Here is a 23,893-nt window from a genome sequence, read left to right on the forward strand (position 1 = left end):
CTGTAACAGATTCAGAATTGCCTTTGATAAATGCATTTGCTGCATTAGTGCTAAATATCCTAAGGCTACTCAGTGATTAATTAACAATTCATAATTCACTAAAAGTTCTGCAATAATTAAGCTTAGCTTCACCTGGATATCACCTGCTGAATGCTGAGCTGCTCTACAGAGGTGTGGCTGCTCTTCTGAGAGGCTTTGGTGAAAGGAAGGCTGTGAGATTTTTACAAGGGCAGGTAGTAATTGGACAAGGGAGAATGGCTTTAAATTGAAAGAAAGTAGCTTTAGATTAGATATTAGGAAGAAATTGTGCCCTGAGAGGTTGGGGAGGCCCTGGCACAGGGTGCCCAGAGCAGCTGTGGCTGCCCTGGATCCCTGGAAGTGTCCACGGCCAGGCTGAACAGGGCTTGGAGCAGCCTGGCACAGTGGAAGGTGTCCCTGCCATGGCAGAGGGGTGGAACAAGATCATTTTTACGTTCTTCCAACCCAAACCATTCTAGGATTCTCTGGCTCTGAGGTGCCCCGTGCAAAGTAAGCAAGTGGTGCCCACTCGTGGCAGCTCTGTCTTTTGAAACAGCCTGGTCATTTCCACAAAAGCCAAATACTTCTCTTGTGAGAATTTAGTTTCATTTCTTCTCCTTGTTGTCACAATGGGAAGGTGGAGCCTGTAAGTAAAAAAGCATCTGAAGAAGTTTCAGAAAGTCAGTGCTTCTCCTTTCTACAGGACACTTAGGAGGGTAAGTTTCTCCCTTCCTTCCTCTAAAAAGAATAATGCAATTTTTTACTGTTATCTTCATTCCTTTTATAGTGACAAGGCTGCATAAAGCATCTAAAGTAAGTGTGATTAAATAGGGTTTCCAGGAGCAGGATCTTTTGCTTTCTGGGGTGGGGAAAAAGAAAAAAAGAAAATATATTAATATTATTTCGTCTTTAAAAGAAGACAACTGAGAGATGGCTTTTTTTTTTTAAAGCCATTGTTTAGCAAGATGATCTAGCCAGCACTATTTATGAGTAGGATCATAAACTTTTCATTGCTTCATTTTCTTTATGAGAAGACAGCTGGAGTTAATAACTATACAACGTGGAAACTGTGAGGTTTACCCAAATATCCTGAAGACACAGGGTGGGTCAGCCAGAAATCCATGTGCTCCTCTGGCTGGACTGAGAGTGAGTAAATCCAGGAGCTGTGTGGGTTCAGCGCTGCAGCTCTGCACCTTGGGTTTGAAAGAGGATTTTTTAGAAGGGGCTTTTCATCTTTTACAGATGCAAAGCCAAACGGTCCTTACAGAAAAACAAAGGAACTCCTCTTTGATAGGTTGGTGTTTGTGCAGATGTGGGTGTGCAGAGAGTGCTTTGTGTTGTGCTGGGAGAGGTTTCCCTCACACAGGCAGGCAAATTCTGAAGGTAAATCTCAGTGAAATCAGTATTGTCCCAACAGAGGAGGCAGGGGCAGCTCTGGGGAGAGGAAATTTTTGGCAGACTTTCAGCATCATGGCGTCATCCAGGTGTCATGTTTCACAAGTGCCTTCTGGCCCATTGTAGAAGGGCTCTTTACAATTGCAGCTTTTTTGTTTCCCTCTCCTCCTTTCTTCCATCCGATGTTGTCACAGCTCAGTACACAAAGAATTCACTATGCCTGTGTGGCACAGGGAAGGGTTACAGAGCCCACCCATCCTTTCCTGATCCAGGGATGTAGCCTCAGAAATCCACACGGGTGTTTATTCTGGTGCTGACTGCAGGTATCTTTGTGCAGGGGTGTTGAGTGTGTGTGTGGACCCTGTGGTCTGCACCCCACCTCGATGTTTGTACTGGTTAACTAAAGGTATTTGGATTTCCTCGTGCATCCTCAGCCCTCCCCACATCCCTTCCACCTCTGTGATGGCCATGGGGTTTGTCCTGAGTAAACACACCAGCTGGGTATTGCAGAATATCTGGATGTTTGCATAATTAGTTCATTCCAAAGATGGGGAACTGAGATGTTTGTGATTCACTTTGGTGCACATTGGCCATAAAAAGAATATAAAATGCTGCTGGAGGCTGGGCCAACAGGGCAAACTGGTGTCACGAAGCTGCAGGGAGTTTCTGGGTTGGTTTTCCCCCTTATCCGTCCCTTCTCTCCCCACCCCCACCAGGGGTGCTTACAAGGTAAGTCCAGCTCCTGTGCTTTTGGACAGGTGTTAAAATACCCAAGGTCCACTTAAACAGAGACATAAAATCCTAAAGTAGTTCCAGAGATGCTTTGTTGCTTTGCAATGATGAATTCTGCAAGGCCAAAGACTGGAAATCTGTACATTCCACCAGAACCTGCTCATCTTGTAACCCTTTAGACATGGACTGCTGACCAAATCTGGGACTACAGTGGAGCAGCTTGCACCTAGACTGCTCTGAGAAGTTTTGGAAGCAAAGAAGTCTCACTTGTGACTCAGCAGAAGGACCATGACCTGATTATAATCCATTGTAATAGATGATCGAGTGGTTATTTTGATATTGCACTGGCAATATTTACATGCTGTATTAGCAATCAATCTAATTAAAGATGCCCGCACAGTCACTGTATCCAGTTTCTCATGCCAGGCCCACAACATTCTCTCAACTGTTCTGCTGCAATGTGTGGGCTTTTTTAAACTTATTTTACACAGTGAAAGTATGAACTGCATTGTGTCTGGTCATACTATTTTGGCATCTGTTTAAATCAGAAAACCTGTAAACTTAATTCAACACCAAAAATAAATTAACAGAACAGGAAGTTATTTCAAGCAAAGATGTGGTTCTCCTAATTTGTTTTCTGAAGTGTTTGAGTTAAACAGATCTTGGTTTTGGCAGAAGGAAGCTAAAAAATCTAGCTTTGAAAAAGGAATCTTGGGTTTTTTTTCCTTAAATCACTTTCTCTGGAAATCCCTTTCCCTGGAGAATATCACACCAAAAGCCACTAATTCCCTCAGCCACCCATAGAAAATAAAACTTTTCCATAAGGAAACGCTGACAAGGAAATAAAAAGCCTTCTAGTCCTCCCTTCTCTAACATCATGTGAAGAAAAGTCTGTTTTTGGCAGAGGGTTTAAGCTATAGGGGAGGGGACCAAGATACAGAGCTTCAAAAACAGGTGTCAGAGTTGCCCCTGACAAGGATTTCTTCCACAAAAGAGGTGAGATGGGCACTCAGCAGACTATGGATTGGAGCCAGCCCACAGCCAGGAAGAATTCACATTCCCTCCAATCCTGCCCTGATACTGACTGAGCTTCTCCAAACACCTTTCAGCAATTTTTTCATTGAGGAGAATTTGCTTTTTGCAAAAACTGGTGTAACTTTTGTTTTCCCCCAGAAAACCAAATATTGTTTTTCCTGTGGCAATTTTTTTATACCAAAAAGAGAGTTTAAGAGAGGTAGGGAGAAGTGTTTCAAGTCTATCCTCTGGAGAGCAATTTTAGTGATTTGAAAAGAGCTCTGGTGCTTGGTACCTACCAAAGGTTTGGATCAGGAAATAAAAGTGGTGTTTGATTTGCTCTGCTCTGATCACTGTTGCCAGGTGGAGTCACTCACTTCCCCATGTTTGGTTTCAGAAGCTGCACCTTGGAGTGGTTGGACCAGGCACTGATCAATATTTAGTGAAGCACTTGCAGACAACACACGTTCAAGCCCAGTAAATCAGCAGGCCATGGATAATAAGAAAGCAGCATTCAAACAACCTGAAAAAACCAAAAATACCCCCAAGAAAGAGGGGTTTGTATTTTCTTTTGTAAAACCATTTCCAGAAGCTGCTAAAGTGCCTCTTCCACCAGAACCAGAAGACAATCTTGGGCCAGAGAAGCAGTTTAACAAGTTCTTTGAGAGCAAACCTAACTATGACCAGGACTCGGAGGAGGAGTTTTTTGCAGCAGAGGATCAGGTAAGGCAAGAAGAGGGCACAGATCCTCCCCTCTCTTAGTCTGTTGTTTCACTTTATGGCCCAAAATGAATTCCTTTGTCCATTGGTCAATCTGCACTTGTGAGGTCTAAGGAGAACTTTTGGGATGAGTCCTAGCCATTATTCATGTAAGTGAATAAGAGGTAGCTGCAATTAGTCTGCAAGGCAAGAGAGGTACCTGCAATTAATCTGCTGACATTAATAATGCAGGTCTAAAAAAAGAGATGGCTGCAGCCTAGAAGCCAATTTAATGTGTGACATGTGTCTGTTTTAATCCTAGCAACAGATGTTGAACAGAAATCATAAAAGCTGAGGGGTTTTTTTTATTGAGGCTCTTCAACCCTTAACAGAAATGCACAGAAAGGTTAATAATAACCTGCTTGGGTATTTAGACTGAACACAGGTTGGTTTTAAGTCTGTGACATAGTTATTGAAGTCTTTTGAGAATTTACTAGCTATTAAGTGAAGAGGTTGGGCAGGGGTTACCAAAAAGGGTTTAATATGCCTGCCTCCAATAATGTGTGTGTCTTCCTCATCTTGAACAAAAAAATCTCCTTTTTTGAGTGCATCTGATCCATAGACATACTTCTAGAAATATTTTCTTGGATAAAAGTGATGGAGAAAAACTTCAGTTTTTTCTTCTCAAAAGAAGAAAAACTATCTTCTCAAAAAAAGAAGAAAAACTATCTTCTCAAAAAATCAGGTTTGAATGTGCCTGGCCCAATATGTCTGAAACATATTGGTGTTCCCAAAATTGCATCTCTAAGTGCAGCAGTCACTGGAACATGGAGAGAGGAACAGGGAGAAGAGACCAAGCTGATCTTTATATACTTTAGCTGAGCATATTTAACAGCAGATGGACCAGTTTTGCCAAAGACTGGAAATTGTTTTGTTTTCACATAAATGAAGAGTCTGTGTTAATATCTGGACCTGTGTCAAACCGAGAAAATGACAATAATCAGTCATTTAAAACAACCCACTCATATTCATGCCTTATGTGAGCCTAAAATGAGGCAAAGAAGGAAGAGCCATGATGATCTAAAAGATTTCAGCCACCTGCTAAGAATGTTACAGCAGAACTCTTCTGGTGCCTGTGCACAAACTAAATCTTCAAACTGCAAAACAAACATCTAATAAGCTATTTTTTTTCCAAATTCAGTGATTTCTGGGATCAGTCTTCATTTGCATACACATGCTTCAGTACATCTGTGGATGAGTGAAAGAAAATGGCAGTTATTAAAAAAAACTGTTATTAAAAAAAATTAACAAACCACACTTAGTTAGGTGTTCTTTATCTTTACAGGATGGCTCCCAAAATTTGTTATTTTTACTAAGGATGGTCTGTGAGCCACCCTCAACTGTTTCTTTCATATTTACAGACACATATTTATTACATGGAGATGCAAGGATGCACAGTGATATAAGTAAAGCTTGATGCCATTAAATAACTTTTACTAAAGAACAATTAATAGAAAATATATATTTTTTTAATTATTATGGAAAATTCACTGTAAGTTTAACTCTAACAGGCTGCAGAACACACCTTGTACAACAAATATGAGGAGAAGATCCGACCCTGCATTGATCTTGTTGACAGCCTGAGAGCTCTTGGGATAGAAAAGGATCTGTCCTTGCCAGCAATTGCGGTGATTGGAGACCAGAGCTCTGGGAAAAGTTCTGTCCTTGAAGCCCTCTCTGGTGTTGCTCTCCCCAGGGGCAATGGTAAGAAATCACTTTCTCACACTTTCTCTTTGATGAGGTGGAAGGGATTTTTTTTTTCTTTTTTTCCTTTTTTTTTTGTCTAGATTTGGATAATTCCATGACTGAGAAATGGAGGTGCGAGTGAGGCACCACAAGGTAAATCCAAGGCACATGTTCCTGATGGTCAAGACACCAGGAGTAAGAAGTGTAGTGTGATTGCTCCAGCTGGCTCTGTGTATTTCCCAGAAAGCAGCAGGGCAGCAGAGTATTAATTTCACATGGAAAACCAGTCTTTTAATTTGCTTTTGGGGTTGGTTTTGGTTTTTTTAAACTACATTTTCTTACAGATAACTTCCATTATTATTATGTGTAAAAAGTGTACAAAGACCATTACTTAAAGCATTATTTAAGTCAGAGATGGTGAAAGGCTGTACAGCTCAAGAAGATCCACTTTCCAGCTCTGTGTGTGTTTTTTTACACACATAAATTCTGCAATTTCCATGTGAGTTTGCAATACAATCTAGTTTACAATCTAGTCTTTCAGGCTGGAGTTGTGGAAAGGTTTTTCATAGGATTTAGCTGACTGACACAGATCATCCAGAGAGGAGCAAAACTCCATCTGTGGAGGTTTGCAGGGCCAGACATGTCTGGGAAGAGCCATGGTTGATCTCATCTAGTGCTGGTGACAATCCTGGTCTGAGCAGGAAGTTGGACAAGTCCCCTCTGGCAGCGTCTCTTGGAACATTTCCACGTTTTTGTGTGAAACATTTTTGTGTGAAACATTTTTGTGTGAAACAGGCAGCCCTGTGTACACTACACACCTCAAGGCGTTGTTTCATGCACAACCTCTGCCTTTGGAACTGCTGCAGGTATTGTCACTCGGTGTCCCTTGGAGCTTAAACTGAAGAGGCTGCCTGAAGGGCAGGCATGGCAAGGCAAGATCTCCTACAAAAATGTGACCCTGGATCTGCAGAATGCCTCTGAGGTGGACAGAGCAATAAGGCAAGGTGAGTGGATTTGGCTGGCTCCATCTCCTCTGAATCCTCCTCTTAGAGCCTCCTCTCACAGCATCCATGGTGATTGTGGAGTTACACCAAGAGCTGCATTCAGAGCAGATGAAGCTGGGTCAGCAAAACTCATTTCTCTCAAGGAAGTTGTACCAGTGCTCCAGCAGTGAAGATGATTTAGGATGATGATCCCAGAATGGCCTGTATTGGAAGGGACCTTAAAGATCTTCTAGTTCCAACACCTTGGGCAGGGATGCCACCCACTAGATCCACGATCCTTTTATCCTGAGCCATGATCCTTTTATCCTGATCCATGATAAAGGCTCAGGCTGTGTCCTTACCTGGGTGGTGGTTTCCTGGCTTCCTGGTTTGGGGAGATTGTCTGTCAAATTGTAAACATGGGACATAAATGGTTCCTGTCATCAGTTCAAAAGCCCAGAGAGTGCTTGAGGTGTCTCTTGCAATTTCCTCAAAATCTTATTATTTTGGAGGAAATTGCAAGAAGGCAGAGTGGAGGACAGAGAGCTTCTGCCACTGCTGTGACCATGTGCGCAGTCACTGCCCTTCACATGTCTCAGCTTTACTGTTACAGCATTTCATGCTGGGTAAGGGATCAATGTTCTTACCCAAAAGGCAGTAAGCACTTTGCCCTAAGTGTGAAAGCTGGATTGTCCTTACTTTCTTAACTAGCCTGATTCCTAGAGTGGCTGCCTGGAACAGAGGCTGAGCAGTGTTAAAGGAATAAAGTAGGGTTTTATTTAAAAGGCCTTCAAAGGATACAGTACCCAAAGGCACTTGGGCAGTACAAGAGCCTGGCTGTGGCTACACACAAGATGGTCATGAATTTTCACACTTTTATAAGTTTTGGTCCATTTCCATATTGGGGTTCATTGTCCAATTTCAGCTTCAGGTTATGCCGTCCCATCCTCCCAGACTGCTCTCCTCAATTTGCTATTGTTATACTTTTTGGGCCTTTTGGGCCTTTTTGTTGTTTGCACTTTTGGGCTCAAAGCTGCAATGGTGTCCTTGGTTCTCAGGCTGGAAAAGGATTGTTCTGTCTGACTGAACTGTGAGGAGAACTTGCTAATGCTTTATATGAAGTTCAAAGTCACACACTAAGGCAGTACAGAATCTAAAAAATATGAAAGCTAAAACTTAAGGCATCAAGCACAGCTCTGCAAATTGTTATTATTTCTATTTTTTTAATTAGCTTTTCAATACATTATTTGGATATTTTCAAAACTGGACAAGCAATTGGTATGAATTAAGGTAATTAAAGAGCTGAAAATCTCTGATGAGAATGACTGAGGTTTCCTTACTTCTTTGAGTTCACAGTTCAAGAATTATTGCCTTGTAGTATCTGGGACAATTTACTCTCAATCTCCCTATCAAAATGTAAAGAATGTAGAACAACACCTATATTTCTCTCACTGCATCCAAGAATTAATTAATGCTGACAAAGTCTCTTGTTGTTGAGGAAGCATTTCTACAACTGACCAGGGTTTTACCTGATCCCTTTCATTGTGGTTTATTTACATGTATTTTGTCTGCATACATGAGAGTCCATAAATATATGCTCTGTAAAATATTACAGCTCATATTCCAACAGGACTTCACTTCTACTTGTTCTGCATGATAATTTCCTTAGATTTTTGCATAAATTGTTATTCTTTCTTTTTTTTTTTTCTTTTTTTTTTTTTGGCTTTTCAATACATTATTTGGATATTCTCAAAACTGGACAGGCAATTGGTATGAATTAAGGTCATTAAAGTGTGTGGCTGGATCTGAAAGAAAACACCAAGCCTGAAAGAACCTTAGGTAGTAGTTGGTACATTTCAAAGTCCTTGTGTTCAGCTTTGGTTTGCTGCATCGTTTGAAGCTTGTATTCATTGCCTTGCTCTTTTCACAGCCCAGGATGTTGTGGCCGGTCCTAGAGGTGCCATTAGCGAGCAGTTAATTTCCCTGGAAGTTCGGTCCCCTGATGTTCCCGATCTGACACTAATTGATCTCCCTGGAATTGCCAGGGTGGCCGTGGGGAACCAGCCAAAAGACATCGGGGACCAGGTAAAGCTCAGCCTCATGTGCCAATCTGTGCCCAGAACCTCATCCCTTGGGGGCTCCCAGCAGACCTTTAGTGAAGCAAACAGAATAAATGGAGGGGATCTCTGCTCTTCCTCTGGCTGCTGTTAGAAGAAATGCTGGGAAATGCAAATAAAACTCTGGTAGGATAAGGCCTGCTTAAATAAAACTAAGGTAGGATAAGTTAGGGTGATGTGCAGGAGCTGGGTGTGTTGTTTCTCCTAAAATACCTTTAAATGGGAACTTGCAATAAGATGAGCCCAAACTCAACTAGATATACCAAATAGAAATGAGACAAGATTGGGTCTGGGCTTTACTTTCTGGGAGGAGAGTAATTTCATTCCACAGTTAGATAGCAATCTTTCTGTTGTATTGAGAAGAAAGCAGCAGATGTGATAAAATCCAAACATTTCCCTTGTTCCCAGCTGTCTGCATGCTCCAGAGATGGAGTCTGCAGCACTGCAGCCTGTCAGAAGCTGGGATGGGTGGGAAGTAGAAAAGAGAGGCAATTTTAACAAAATCCAGGGGAATTTTTTTTTTTTTTACTGTGGAATAAGTGCCACAGTGCTCTGTGAAGCTTCTACAAAATAACACAAATTATGAGGAACTCATTTAGTTTGGCATTGAAATATAGAAAAATGTCAGCTAGATGTCATGTACATCTTCAGTTTTGGTGCTTTGTAAAATTGTCCTACAATTATTCCACTGAAAAATAAGCCAAAGACATTTGTGCTCCTTTCAGAGGTACAAATTTGAGATTGATCAGCACAATTGAGCTTGCTCTCTTTCCATAAGTGTATACCTAAACATCATACATACCTATAACCTGATTTTCTTACATGTGTTAGATATCAAATACCGTTAATATTTCTATAATGAAAGATTATATATGCACAAGAGGTTAAACTCCACATAGCTGCCAAGACAGGCTTAACAACATTAGTTTGGTCTCATTTATGCCAGATGTTTGGATTAAACCTTACATAAGGAAAGAGGCTGCATTCTTCTGCTGGCCCCTTTCCATGCCATCCTCTAGCATGTAACCCTATCCTCAGCATATGTGGCATTTAATGTCATCAGGCAGTGGCTCATATTGCTAGAAATTGTCACATCCTGCAAGTGTCTGATTTCACTGAACCTCTTCACTGCTGTATTGAATTGCAGATCAAAAACCTACTTAAAAGAATTATTGGCTGCAAAGAGACAATCAATTTGGTAGTGGTGCCATGTAACGTGGATATTGCAACAACAGAAGCTTTGAAAATGGCTCAAGAGGTGGACCCCACTGGAGAAAGGACAATAGGTGAGATCATTTTTTAAGCTATGAGCTGGAAAGGAGGCCAAATCTTTTTTTTTTCCCTTTCCTATGAGGTCTGATGTTCTGTGGTCTGTGAAATTAGCTACTAGAAGAAGAGGAAAAAAAAACCCCAAAACAGAAAACAGCCGAAAGAATATATTTGCAAGTATTTCTAGTCACAATTCTTGAGTAGCTCCAAGAATTCCTTAGTTTGGTGTCTTGCTGGCCCTCCTGTTATGAATAACTGGAAGCTGAAAATCTCAGTTAATGGTAGTTGATCTGAAATTAATGGTAAAAAAGCTTTGCTTTAAAAAAAAACCTTTAAAGAAAGGTTTGCAAAGCAAAAGGCATGGTGTGAGCAACTGCAGAGTGAGTTTTACTGCCTGAGAGCTGAGAACTTTCTAGGAGAGGGAATACAAAAAAAAATTGCATTATTAAGCATGGTACAGAGTGTTCCTGCTTGGTGGTTAACTTTCTCCTTTAACTTCACAGGAATCCTCACAAAACCTGACCTGGTGGACAAGGGAACTGAAGAGGCCATTGTTAAAATACTGCAGAACAGGGTGATCCCCCTCAAAAAGGGCTACATGATTGTCAGGTGCCGTGGGCAGCAGGACATCCACAACAAACTGACCTTGGCTGCTGCAATCCAACAGGAGAAACACTTCTTTGAGAATCACACACATTTCAGGTACTCCTCACAGAAAAGTTCTCATCGGAAACATGTTAAAGTCACCTCAAAGCTTCCTGTTGATTTGCTGAGATTTTACTACTTAGGTATTAGTTATACTCTATGTTTCTCATTGCCCATGTAGGGTTGTGTTTCAGAAACCCAGAAGATTTTTACATACTGAATAAACTTTTTAAAAAAAATTTTGGGGTTTTTTGGATGCAAAATACATGGGGGAAATGCTATGAACTTCAGAAGTTCCGAGTAGTCCCAAAGAATTCAAGTTAAAGCATCTGAGCACTTCAGTCAGTCACTGAAGTGTTTCTGTTCACTGGAAAACATGAAGGAACAGCATGAGAAAGAAAGGCTGTGCTGAGGACACAGGCTGCCCGCAGGACTCAGCAGCAAATAAATCATAATGCAGAGAATGGCAGCTGACAAGGGTTGTGAACTTCACACATGAAGAAATAATATAACAGCACATTCATCTGCTCTTAGAATTTGCTTTCTTCAGTTTTTTCTCTGTTTCCCTTTGCTCAGTCAGTAGCTGTCAAAAAACTCCTGAATAAACCCAGAGAGTCCTGGGCAGTTGCCACATCTGCACCAGCATGGCCCAAAGCCCCTTTCTTTACTCAAATTGTGTAAAAGAATTAGTGAAAACCGAGCAGAGCATCAGTGCTGCCTCCTTGCCCTGCACAGCCTGGCTGTCCAAACCCACCTTCTCCTCTTTTTTCACAGGTCTTTTATGGAAGGGGGAAAGGCTACTATCCCCTGTCTGGCAGAAAAGCTCACAGATGAACTTGTGAAACACATTATTGTAAGTAACAGAGGCCCATACTGACCTGTTGTGCCAGTTACTACCTAAAAAACAAGTTCAACCCTTCAGCCTTGGGCTGCAGTTGGGTTTCATCTTTATGTGCTTAATGATGCTTCACCTCAGTGATCAGAGAACAAACTGAACTGAGAGGCAGAGGTAAAAAGCCTCATGCTCTGTCCTCAGATTTGCCTTTTAACTGCAGATCAATAATGAACAAATTATTTCATCTATTTGTGACTCATAATTCCTGCCTTTTCAATAACAGCCATGATATTTCTTTTAAAGTGTTGATCACCTGGGTGACAAGTTACTGCTGTCAGCTTAGTGAAACAATGATTACTATTCCATTGAAAATGTCTTCAAAACATCAAGATGTTCTATTATATTAATATACTACTGTAAGGCTGTTGGGGGTTTTTATTTGGTATAACTATATCTGCATGTAATATATCTTATTGCAGATAAATATATCTGTAATATATCTTATTCCATTAAGAGAAGATGCTAAAATATAGGGAACATCTAAATTCAGTCTCAAAGGAGGAAAAAAAATATTTCTGTAAATTTACAGAAAAGAAGAAACTAAACAGCCATGTTGCATCAGGTATTTATCAGGAATTGAGCAGTCACCACTTTCCTGGCACAACCTGTGAGGACATTGTTTTTGGCTCACTGTGGGTGAAATTTTGCCCTAGACTGCAGCTGTTCTGCCCAGCCCTCAGTGAGGTCCAGCCTGATCCCTCAGGCAGATCCTGGTTCCTAAGTGTCCTCAATAAAAGCCATATTTGCTTTTCTGTGTTATCCCACTGTCACACATGGGACACTGGCAGCAAGATCTTGGATTTGTTAAAACAGGAAAGATCCCATGCAGGTGTAGATCACTCTTAGAGGGATTTTGTTTTCCTTCCAAAATCTGACAAGTTCAACCTATCTCAATGTTCTTCTTCACTGTCTCCTCCCCAGAAAACTTTGCCAGCACTGGAGAGCCAAATTCATGGTGCCCTCTATAAAACATCACAGGAGCTGCAAAGGTACAAGAGAGGCACACCCCAAACAGAGTCTGAGAAGCTGTTTTACCTCACAGATGTAAGTATCAGTACTGGTCACAGAGCAGAGCAGGCAGGTAACTGTAACAGAGAAAAAGAAACTGCCTGAAATTATCAAAACATCAGCATGGACCACTGAGAAGTTTGGGTATCCATCATTTTAGTGAGGGTAACATAGACAAACCACACCTGCAAAAATAATGGACCACAGGAGCTCATGGCCTCTTCTAAAAATTTTTTCTGTGATTATGAGGCATGAAAATTGAACTTGGTTAACTGGGTCAAAATCAAGTATCTTAGCAAAGGAAAACAAACTCCTGGGTGCTCAACACTTTGAAGGGTTCCCATTGGTTACAGGACTCATAAAATCAAATGTATTCCTGATATCAAAATGTCGTTTGTAGGTCCATCTAAGTGCCTCATCTCACGGAGTTACTCCCTGAGCAAACCTTTAGTAGGCTTTAGAGGTGTTTGTGGAAGCTCATCAGACTTCATACAAGTTTGGCCTATTAGAATTTAGTAAATGGCTCTAAAAGTCTGCAGGGGAAAAAACAAAGGAATAGAAAGTTTGTTCTCCTCTAGCTGTTACAGTTTGGGAGGAAAAAAAAAAAACTCAAACAAGGAACTAAGAGCATAAAAGATGTAAGGAAGGAATGTTTTTTATAAACTGTGTCCCTGCTTTAACATCAAACAACTGCAGATTTACTTAACATCTACAAATTAGTCTGAAGAAATGAAACTTCACTAAATTGCCTGCTTGTTGTTCAATTCACTGCAGTTGATCAAATTCTTCAACCAAGAGATCTCTCAGAGCACACGAGGAGAGGAGCAGCTGTTTGAGGACGAGGTCAGGCTGTTTACCAAGATCCGCAAGGAATTCCGCGCGTGGGGTGCGATTCTCCTGGAGTGTGCTGCGAGGGGTAAGCACAGAACAGGCTGAAGCTGGGCCAAGGGAAATACAGGTTGGATATTAGGAAAAGGTGTTTTACAGGAAGGGTGATAAATGTCTGGAATGGTCTGCCCAGGGAGGTGGTGGAGTCACCATCCCTGGATGTGTTTAAAAACAGACTGGATGTATTGTAAATTCAGGTCCACCAATGAAGAAAGGAATTATGAGGAGGACTCCATCTCATCAGAAGGCTAATTTATTACTTTATTATACTATATTATATTAAAGAATACTAAACTATACTAAAGAATACAGAAAGGATACTTACAGAAGGCTAAAAAGATAATTATGAAAACTCTTGACTCTTTCCAGAGTCCCCACAGAGCTTGGCCCCAATTGGCCAAAGAGCCAAAACAACTCACACCAGAATCCAATGGAACAATCACCTGTGGGTAAACAATCTCCAAACACATTCCACATGAGCACAACACAGGAGAAGCAAATGAGATAAGAATTGTTTTCCTTTTCTCTGAGGCCTCTCTTGCTGCCTTTCAGCTTCCCAGGAGAAAAACCCTGGGTGAAGGAGTTCAGAGAATGTGAATGCCACAGGATTTGGCACTCAGTGCCAGGATTTAGTTGAGCTGTTGGACTCTATGATCTTGAAGTTTTCTTCCAGCCCAGTGATTCTATTAATTCTGTGAACTCATCCTGGCAGCTGACCTGAGAGCCCATTCCCTTGCTTTTAAACCCAGACACATCATCTTCAGTAAATGTTTTCCAAGAAAATTAAGAGCAAGAAGCCAGGAGCATCCATCTGTTGTGGTGTCCTGGGGACACACACACAGTTTGTGTTAAGTGCTGTCATTACAGAGAGGTCTGTGCTTGTCTCTCTTCTCCCACCACAGCAATAACACAGGCACAGAATTTGTTGGAGATATTCTGAACCATTCTTCTAAGTTACAACAATTATCTAGGTTGTAATTATTTTGTTTCATTTTTTATTACTATTGTTTATTATTTATTACTATTCATTGGCGTTACAATGCCAATGAATAGTAATAAACAATAACAACCTAGATAATAATTTTTATTTTTGCTCTTAATGTTTTTGTTTTATTATTGCTATTAATATTTTAGAATCTGGGTGGGGTTTTTTCTTTTCCACTTTAGCTCTGGGCTAAGGTGATACCTCACACAAAAAAATGAGCAAATTTGTATAGTATCAGCAAAGAAATATTGACTGTGATAACTTAAGTAAAAATAACTAGTTAACATAGATTCCCCAGAAAATAAGTGCTTAGTGAGCTTGGAGGTTTGTTTTGTTTGGGGTTTTTTTAAAACTTGGAAGTGACTGGTAATGGCCAACTACTTCTGTGAGGGTAAAAAAGTCAAGAAGAACCAGAATTTTTGTGGCCCAACATAATTTCTGTCAGTCAGATGCTTGATGCAATGTGTGAGATGGCTCATTCAGAGAGCAGCAATGCATTAGCTCTGTTCTGTGGTAACAAAAAAATATCTCAGTAGTTTCTCCTCTCAAGAACAACTCAAAGAGGATAAATAGACTTTCTTCTTAAACCTGAAACATATACATTGAGTCATTTAGTAGCAAAGCAATGTTATTTTACCATTACAGTTAAAAAAACCGTTCCTGGGAAAGTGTGGCAATACGAAGACCGATACCGTGGACGGGAGTTCCCAGGCTTCAGCAACTACAACACTTTTGAGGACATCATAAAAGAGCAGATCAGACAACTGGAGGAGCCAGCAATTGAGATCCTGAACAATGTGATAAGTATGGCCCAGCCCATGGGAGGCTCTTGTGTGGGGGACACTGCTGGGCCTGACAAGTTTATTTTCCAGGAGAAGCTGATGCTCTCAGGATCCTTCAGAGTGTGGAAATAAATCTGATTCAGCTTGGGGATTGCTCCTTCTCTAGAGCCTTCAATCTCTACACATGGTCTCCAGCATTTGTTAATGCTTTTCCCAGTGGCTCTTCTAAGGGAATTAGAAAATAATTATAATAAATAGAGCATAACTATAAAAAATAGAAAATAACTATAATTAATAACACAGCAAGGAAGCAGTACAGTAGAAGTACCTGGTGTTAAGTGGTCACACTCTTGGATCTGGAAATCGAAATTTCTGCTTGTTTGTATGTGTCATAAAAGCAGAGTGCACCAGTACAGCAGCTCAGTTATTTCTGAATGGAGAACATGAGTAGTCTCCCAAGTCTCATATTAACAATAGCTTAAAATCCTCACTTGCTTATCTGACTTTATTTTGTATCTCTGTTCTTCCCTCAGGACTGGTTGAAGAGAAATTTACGGAGCTTGCTAAAAGGAATTTTGCTAATTTTCACAATCTAAGCAGAGTTGCCAAGGTGAGACACTACTATAAGCTGAGATTCTCAAAAGACAGAATGGCATTTATAAATACATCCATGCTTGTGGTACCTGTCTCACTGCATTACCCTTATGCAAGTGTGGAATTTCTTGCAGGAAAATAGGAAAGAGCCTGAAAATTATGGCATGATTATAATGGCACTAATGAAAGAGCATTTTGCACAACTTTGACAAGATCTAATATATACATTATTTATTCATTCTGCTCAAATTCTTAACAGTGCAAAGAAAAGCTGGTGTGGCTACCTTGAAGAGTTTATAATTAATTTCAGATTTAAGTCCTGCAATGATTTCTCAGAGTGCTCAACTGTTTTTCCCTCTCTGAAAGCAAGCCAGGGTTTTAGCCAGTGCAGGAATCTCATCTTTGCTGAAAGGAAGCAGGAGCAGACAAGCCAAAAATCATCCAGCCATGAAAAAACTACAAGATGGCTGTTCACAGTTTGGGCATTAGCATGTTTTGGGGTGGAGTTCAGTGGTGTGGATGTCCTTGAAGGCCTTTTCTTAGAAAGAGCTTTGAGGAAAAGATGAGAAGCATTGAGGAAAAGACCAGAAGCAATGCTGGCAGCCAAGAAACAGAGTCCACTCACAGGGTACTGCTGAAAAAGGAAACTCAGAGGCAAATGTGAGTGAAATAGGTGGTTTGCTATTTCGCTTGCATGGTCAAACCCTACTGAGCTCCCAGGCCAACCAAGCAGTGAACAAATAAATTATTTCATCCAAACACAGAGGTGTTCAGGCAGGGTCTTTAGGTGTAACGCAGTGAGAGGAATGAAGAGGAAAGAAGTCCTGGCAAACACTGGACGTGAGAAAATATAGGGGGTGTTTTCTTAGGAATGCTAGGAAAGCATTTTAAGGGAATTTGAGCATCACTGAGGGAACTTTGCCAGCCCCACAGACTTTTAGGTGGAAGTATCAAAAAGAGTCAGATGGCTCAATAAAAGCACCAGACAGAGAGGGGTTAGACAGGGTTGGTTTGCTGACAGTAGATATTTTCCTTTGGGTTTCAAGCACCAAGTTTGGAGTGGGACAAAAGTGCCACATTTTCCTGCTCTTTCACAAGAGATAAACCACAGTCCAAAGCATTACTCCATGCTCCCATGTTCTGGGGTTAGACAGTGCTACACAAGGGCAGTTGAACACTGTGCCCACCTTGCCGTTCCCCGGGGACACTGCTAAGCACTGGCACCTTCCCAAAGGGAGCAAATATCTCAGAACTTCTTGTTCCTTTCTTTTCCAGATGAAAATTGAAGACATGAGAGAGAAACAAGCAGCAGATGCTGAAAGACATATCCGGGCCCAGTTCAAAATGGAGAAAATCGTGTACTGCCAGGATGACCTTTACATTGGTGATTTAAATACTGTTAAGGCAGCAAACGCTCTCAACGGGTCCCCAGGAGCAACTCTGCAGTCTCAGATTTTTCCAAAGGATCCCTCTGTTGTCGTGGAGATGGTTTCTCACACCAGTGCCTATTTCTCTGTGAGTTCACAGGCAGATTTGCTGCCCCCTGAATGCCACAGCAGATCCCCCTCAGCCAGATCTTGCTGGAGCCAACACAGCCTTGTATGCTCTGCTAGCACTGTGCAGGGAATAGCCAGTGGTATCTCAGAGTCTCATTCAGGTACATGCTCAGCTTCTCTGCAAACCACTTGGAGCTTCTGAGCAGTCAGGGCAAAGCTGGGCTCTATCAGCAGGATGTGGTGATTAGAAAAGCCTGAGTGTGCCAAAGTGACAGCTGGCTCCCAAACCACTTGTTAGCTACCTCCCAGTCTGGCCCAGGTCAGCCTCAAGCCACTCTGCACATTCCTGCAGCCAGCAGAAAGTGGCTTGCAGTCAGATCTTAAACTGCTACAGCAGGAGGAGCAATAATAAAACATTACATTAAAATATATCAGCTGTCTGTAGGGATCAGAGTGCATCTGCTGTACTGCAGATAGCACCCTGTAAGTGAAGTCTCTGAGGACAAATGGGGTGTTTCAACAAAGGATCACGTTAAAGAAAGGAAATAGAACATGCAGGATCAAGATTTGCTTTGTTGTAAAACTCCCTCAGAAAGCAACATGTTCAATATTAATGATTCAGGAAGGTAGGTAGCAGCTCACTTTGAATTCCAAGAGCAGGCTTTGTGACAAATTCCTGCAATTAAATGGTCAGGCTGCTCAGGCTGATGAAGACAAAACCCTTGATTTTCACAGAACAAGAAACAAAGCCAGAAGTGGCTTTGTCCATCCCACCTTGCTCCACACTCTGCTTTATGTTTTATCTGCAGTTAAATATTTTTGTAAATGTCCTGAGAGCCATTTTCAACAATTCCACCTTGCTACACACATAAGCACATCCATCCCACCTTACTACACACTCTGCTATATGTTTTATCTGCAGTTAAATATTTTTGAAAATGTCCTGACAGCCATTTTCAACAACCCCTCAAATGCCAGGGCACCACAGCTCCATGGGACTGACTTATGCAAGGCCAAATAGAGTTTGAATGAGATGGAAGTTAAATATTCATGGCTGCCTACACCCTATAGGGTCTACAAATGCCATTTTCAACTGTACCACAAAAAGAAAGAACCTCTCAACTGCAGCCAGGCACTTCAGTCTAAGTGCTCTCCCAGCACCAGGAGGGCTGGAGGCAGCCAATTCCCAGAGCTGGGAGAGGTTTAAACCTCATGTTGCCCCAATGCAAATGTGGATTTCCATGGGAAAAGGGCCCCAAAAGCTCTTCTGGATCAATCTGTTTGCATCCATAAATGAACCAGGCAGTTGGTCAGGTCACACAGGAGATCATCTCATGGGGATAAAAACAGATGTAATGTGTTACAGTCTGGTCTCACTGCTGCTGCTGAGGACATTTCCCCTTAAGGCTAAAGCTTCCTCCAAAGCTTAAGTTTAAAAGGACAACCATATCAGAAATACCATCTAAATACCACCATCTAATGGAGGAATTTACCAGGTTTTTTTACCATCTAACAGAGGAATTTACCAGCTTTAGGAAAAATCATTCTGATTTCCTGCATCAAAACATATTGAAAGCATTCAGTGAAGACAGGTTGGACACCAGAAACTGGGCACAAGTTCTGTTTGTCAGGAATGTCCTCCTATAACTTGTCCCAGTGAGAGCTGGCAAAGCTGAGCAGAGGACAGTCTACATTGGTTTTAATTTGCTGAGGGAAGAAAAGCAGCAGCTGACATCCCCATTACTCTTAATTTTTAGATTTCAGGCACAAAAGACATTGGTTGCAAACATTTTTAGTTCATAGCAGCACTCCCTTCTTGAACAGTAACTCAGTCCAACATTTTAAAATCTTGGAGCCACTTTTTTACCAGATTACCTATGGATCCTTCATTTTTGAGTTCTTTTTACCAATTTAGTATTTTGCCTTTTTCTTTCTCCATCTCACAGGAAGCAAGCAAACGCCTTGCCAATCAGATCCCCCTGATCATCCTGTCTTCTGTCCTTCATGACTTTGGAGAAAACCTGCAGACCTCAATGCTGCAACTTTTACAAGATAAAGAGAAGTTAAACTTTCTCCTTGATGAGGATTCTGAAGCTGCTAAAACCAGGAATTATCTCAGCCAAAGAGTTGATCGTCTCACCAAAGCCTGCCAGTACCTGAGAGAATTCAGCTTGTTGTAATCTCTTTGTTTTTCATAAGGTTTTTTTTCCTCCTCATCTTCTAGCATTACTAAAGAATTTCATATAATCCCATAAAAATGTAGCATCAGCCCAGACCTTTAATACTAATTTCTAGTTTTCAGTTATTCTTTATTTTCCATAATCATATGCAAACAGCTGCCTTTGCATAAAGAGCTCCACTGGGGGAGTTGTGATTAAATAAACATTATCCCATTTATAAACATTTTCTTTGTGAACTCTGTGCAACCACTGGAATAATCATTAAAAAGCTAACACTCTGAGGATTGTGTGTTTTGTTGGAATTTTTTTCTTTTTAATGATGGAAGCTGTATCATTCGCAAACTGTAGAAATCAAATTATCTAGCTTTCCTCAATGAAGCTTAATGCATGACAGTGATGATCTCCCACTTCCCTTTGTGTTTTTGGCTTGCTGGGGTTGTTCTCTTTCCTGCTATCACCAAAAAGACACCTCTGCAAAGTGTCAGCACTAAATCTCAGCCCAGGAGGGAGAGAGGAGCTCACAGCAGGTATGAAACCCTTCCAGCCTAGAAGGAAAATGAAGTTTATTTCCTTTATGTGATTGGTGCATCCAGAGGATGCCACTGGCTCTGTTCAGTCTCCTTTCCCAGCTCTCTGATTTGCAGAAGGCCAAGAGGCTCCTTCTCTCAGATGTCTGCAGCATCACCTGACATTTTTGGATTGGTGGGCAGAATTTGGATGTCCAAAAGGAAAGAAACCTCCCAGGATGTTAAACATTACAAGGGTCTCTCAGCATGTGCTTTGCTGCCTTTCTCCTTTCCCTCCCCAGGGCAAGGAGAACCTTTCCAAAAGCTCTCTTATGTCACTGTGAAATTTTCTGAAAAAAACCTTTGCCACTGTTTCTTTTCCTGGGAAGCTGAGAAGCTTCAGCTTCTCCCTGTTTTGCTGCTTTGGAATATGATTTGGAGCATGTGAATTGTTTTAATTTAATGACCAATCGTGGTCCAGCTGTGTCGAGGCTCTGAGGAGTCACACGTTTTTATTATTCGTTCTTGTTAAACCTTCTGATGTATCCTTTCTCTTTCTTTAGTATAGTTTTAGTATAGCATTCTTTAATATAATATCATAATACAATAAATGAGCTTTCTGAGAACATGGAGTCAGATTCATCTCTTCCCTCATCCTGGAAACCCTCACAAACACCACACTTTCATTTCATGAAAGCTGATGCAAAATATATCACACACTGTGTTGGTGGCATTTTTCACATGGAAGATTTGGTTTGATAACCAAAAGTAATCTCTGCATCCAGCTACAAAAAAAATGTGCTTATACCAGTGTGTGATGTAGTCATTTCCAAGTTTCCTACAGTAGAAGCCTTCTCCTCAGGCTGGGTATGACAGAAAGGGTTTGTCCCTGTGGCTGGTGTGTGACTTTTGGTACAGCATTCACCCCAACTTCCACCTTCCTCAACCTTCTTGAATGCTGCAGCCAGTTTCCCCTTTCTCCCAGTACATCATTTTGCTATTAGTGACTTGCAGTGCTGCAAGAAGCCTCAGAAAAACTTAATTTTTTTTTAATTTCTCTTTTGAAAGTACTTTAAACTCGTTGGTTATTTCATGGTATTCCCCCATCCCCCAAGGTGCACAGGTGCTATTGCAAACACCCATCTCACACCTGGAGAGGAGAGGCAAGGACTCATTGCTGCAGGCAGCAGGAGGGGGAATGACAGAATAGGGTGTGACTCCCTGAAGCCATTGCCTGCAGGCTAAACTTCCTTATCTAATTCAATTAAGTCAGAGTAATTTCATCAGAGCCAGCCACCAAAACCACTCAGCGTTCCTGGCATCCTGCTCAATTTCCCTGGGTTTATTCAAGGACCTGAAGTATTGGAATTAAAGTAATCTCTCAACTCACCCTCTTGAGTTGTTTTTCTTTTTTTGTTTTGGGGTTTTTTGGGTTTTGTTTGTTTTTTGTTTTGTTTTTCTTTTGTTTGTTTGTTGTTGGTTTGGATTTTTTAATCAGACTCTCAAAGCACTTCATACACTGAATCCAGCACCTGCTTTCAAAACCAAAATCCAAATAAACAGATATGAGGCACAACTAAGGAAAACTATTTGTAAAAAAAAAAAAAAAAAAGAAAGAAAAAAAATCCAATTTATTTGGAGCAGTGTTTACATGTAAGATAATTGCATTTCAGTACCAAAAGAGAAAACAAGACTACTAGAGTCATTTCATTCAATAAAGATTTATCCTTAACAAAGTGACTTGATATGGCTTTTTGATCCTCTACCACGATTATAAATTATTTTCAAAATCCTCAGTCAGGTGGCACTCGGATACAAATTACATTTTGCTAAAAACATACAGGTGGATACATAAAGGAGAGCTCTAAGGAATCAGAAGCCAAATTTAACAAATGAGGTAGTTCATCTGGTCCTGCAGAAATGCAGCTTTGTGTTTCCTTGTACAAAACATCCAGTCCCAGTGTGTGTGTGTGTGTGTGTGCAGCTCCAGGTGCAGCACAGCCTGCCTGGGCTCCTTTGCCCTTCCACAGCAGGGAGAGGTCAAAAGTCACCTTCAATGTGCTCAGACAGGGACCTCTCAGCACTGAGACTGCTCCTGCTGCAGCTCTGGGGCATCTCTGCCTGGAGCATCCCTGTCCAGAGCATCCCTGTCTGGGACATCCCTGTTTGGGGCATCCCTGTTTGGGGCATCCCTGTTTGGGACATCCCTGTCCGGGACATCCCTGCCCAGGGCATCCCTGCCTGGGACATCCCTGTCCAGGACATCCCTGCCTGGGACATCCCTGACCAGAGCATCCCTGTCCACGGCATTCCTGTCCAGGACATCCCTGCCTGGCACATCCAGGACACTCCTGCCTGGAGCATCCCTGTCCTGGGACATGCCTGTCCAGAAAATCCTTGTCTGGGGCATCCCTGTCTGGGACATCCCTGCCTGGGACATCCCTGACCAGAGCATCCCTGTCTGGGACATCCCTGTTTGGGGCATCCCTGCCTGGAGCATCCCTGTCCAGGACATCCCTGTCTGGGACATCCTTGCCTGGGACATCCTTGCCTGGGACATCCCTGACCAGAGCATCCCTGTCTGGGACATCCTTGCCTGGGACATCCCTGACCAGAGCATCCCTGTCCATGGCATTCCTGTCCAGGACATCCCTGTCCAGGACATCCCTGCCTGGCACATCCAGGACACCCCTGCCTGGAGCATCCCTGTCCTGGGACATCCCTGTCTGGGGCATCCCTGTCCGGGACATCCCTGCCCAGAGCATCCCTGCATCCCGGGGCATCCTCCTACCCAGCCTATCCCTATCCAGGACATCCCTGTCCTGGGGCATCCCAGTCCAGAGCATCCCTGCCTGGGACATCCCTCTCCAAATCCACATGGACAACTCTCCCATTTTAGGTTCAGAGCAGCTTAAGGCACATTTTTGTAAGGTCTGAGGCAGCCAGACTGCACCAGTCTGACTCTGACTGACGGCTGTGTTGAGATCCTGAGGATTTTTAACTACCTGAATAGACAGTGATTTTTTTTTTTTTTTTCTGTGCCTGCACTGTAGTGCATGAAAAATTCCCTTCATACATATGCCTCACCCTCTACTCTCCTGAGGCCCCATCTGGAATACTGCATCCAGCTCTGGGATGCCCAGCATGGACCTGCTGGAGCGAGTCCAGAGGAGGTCACAAAGCTGCTCCAAGGGCTGGAGCACCTCTGCTGTGGAGACAGGCTGAGAGAGCTGGGGTTGCTCAGACTCTGGAAGGCTCTGGGGAGATCTCACCACCTTTTCCAGTCCTTAATGAGACTACAAGAGAGCTGGAGAGGGACTGTGGACAAAGACATGGAGTGAGAGGACAATGGCTAGTGACATCAGACTGAAAGAGGGCACATTTACATTAGATTTTAGGAAGGAATTCTTCCCTGTGAGGGTGGTGAGGCACTGGAACAGGTTGCCCAGGGAAGTTGAGGATGGTCCATCCATTAAGTGTTTAATGCCAGTTTGGATGGGGCTCTGAGCAACCTGGGATAGTGGAAAGTGTCCCTGCCCATGGCAGCGGGGTTGGAAGTGGATGATCCTTAAGGTCTCTTCCAACCCAAACCATTTTGTAATTCTATACTAAAAAAAAAATTAATTTCTTTTAAAATTGCCAACCAGCAGCTCGGAGATTCAACATTCACATTACTTAACATTTAATTTAAAAACTACTAAACCAACTCTCTCAGCATCCTGCTACGAAAATCTGAAATCAAATTCTGATTGAAATTGTCATTATAAGCCTGATCATCAAGTGAAAGTTACTCAACAAAAGAGAGACATTTCAGCAAGCAGCTGACAGAATGAGTCTGCCAAGCACCACAAGGAGAAGAAAGGTGCTCATTGTGATAATCCTTCACTGATTAAGATCTGTCACTGTAGCCAGCACAGAACCAAGTGTGCAATCCTTCATGT

At 42.0% G+C, this 23,893-nt stretch overlaps 1 protein-coding gene across 2 annotated transcripts; it reads left to right on the forward strand.

Annotated features, from left to right (window-relative positions):
* Window positions 1–649: 649 nt before the first annotated feature.
* LOC102066020 (interferon-induced GTP-binding protein Mx) lies at window positions 650–19,727 on the forward strand. Of its 2 annotated transcripts, none has more exons than XM_026794730.2 (14): window positions 650–734; window positions 3,523–3,882; window positions 5,430–5,622; window positions 6,471–6,608; window positions 8,518–8,672; window positions 9,852–9,990; window positions 10,477–10,675; window positions 11,393–11,471; window positions 12,435–12,557; window positions 13,296–13,437; window positions 15,040–15,198; window positions 15,710–15,786; window positions 17,046–17,285; window positions 19,213–19,727. In XM_026794730.2, the coding sequence occupies exons 2-14, from the start codon at window positions 3,652–3,654 to the stop codon at window positions 19,444–19,446; spliced, it is 2,109 nt and encodes a 702-aa protein (XP_026650531.2). In that variant the 5' UTR covers window positions 650–734; window positions 3,523–3,651; the 3' UTR covers window positions 19,447–19,727. The 2 variants fall into 2 exon arrangements, with proteins under 2 accessions (XP_026650531.2, XP_005489031.2); XM_005488974.4 differs by having other exon boundaries at window positions 3,557–3,882.
* The last annotated feature ends 4,166 nt before the right edge of the window (window positions 19,728–23,893 follow it).

This window comes from Zonotrichia albicollis, chromosome 2 (assembly GCF_047830755.1).
Source record: "Zonotrichia albicollis isolate bZonAlb1 chromosome 2, bZonAlb1.hap1, whole genome shotgun sequence".
NCBI classification, from domain to species: domain Eukaryota; kingdom Metazoa; phylum Chordata; class Aves; order Passeriformes; family Passerellidae; genus Zonotrichia; species Zonotrichia albicollis.

Excerpts from the sequence above, each read along its gene's own strand:
- LOC102066020 (XM_026794730.2), top strand. The coding sequence starts at position 3,652 with ATGGATAATAAGAAAGCAGCATTCAAACAACCTGAAAAAACCAAAAAT. Across the intron at positions 3,883-5,429 it reads TTTTTGCAGCAGAGGATCAG|GCTGCAGAACACACCTTGTA; the intron begins GTAAGGCAAGAA and ends TAACTCTAACAG. Across the intron at positions 11,472-12,434 it reads AACTTGTGAAACACATTATT|AAAACTTTGCCAGCACTGGA; the intron begins GTAAGTAACAGA and ends TCTCCTCCCCAG.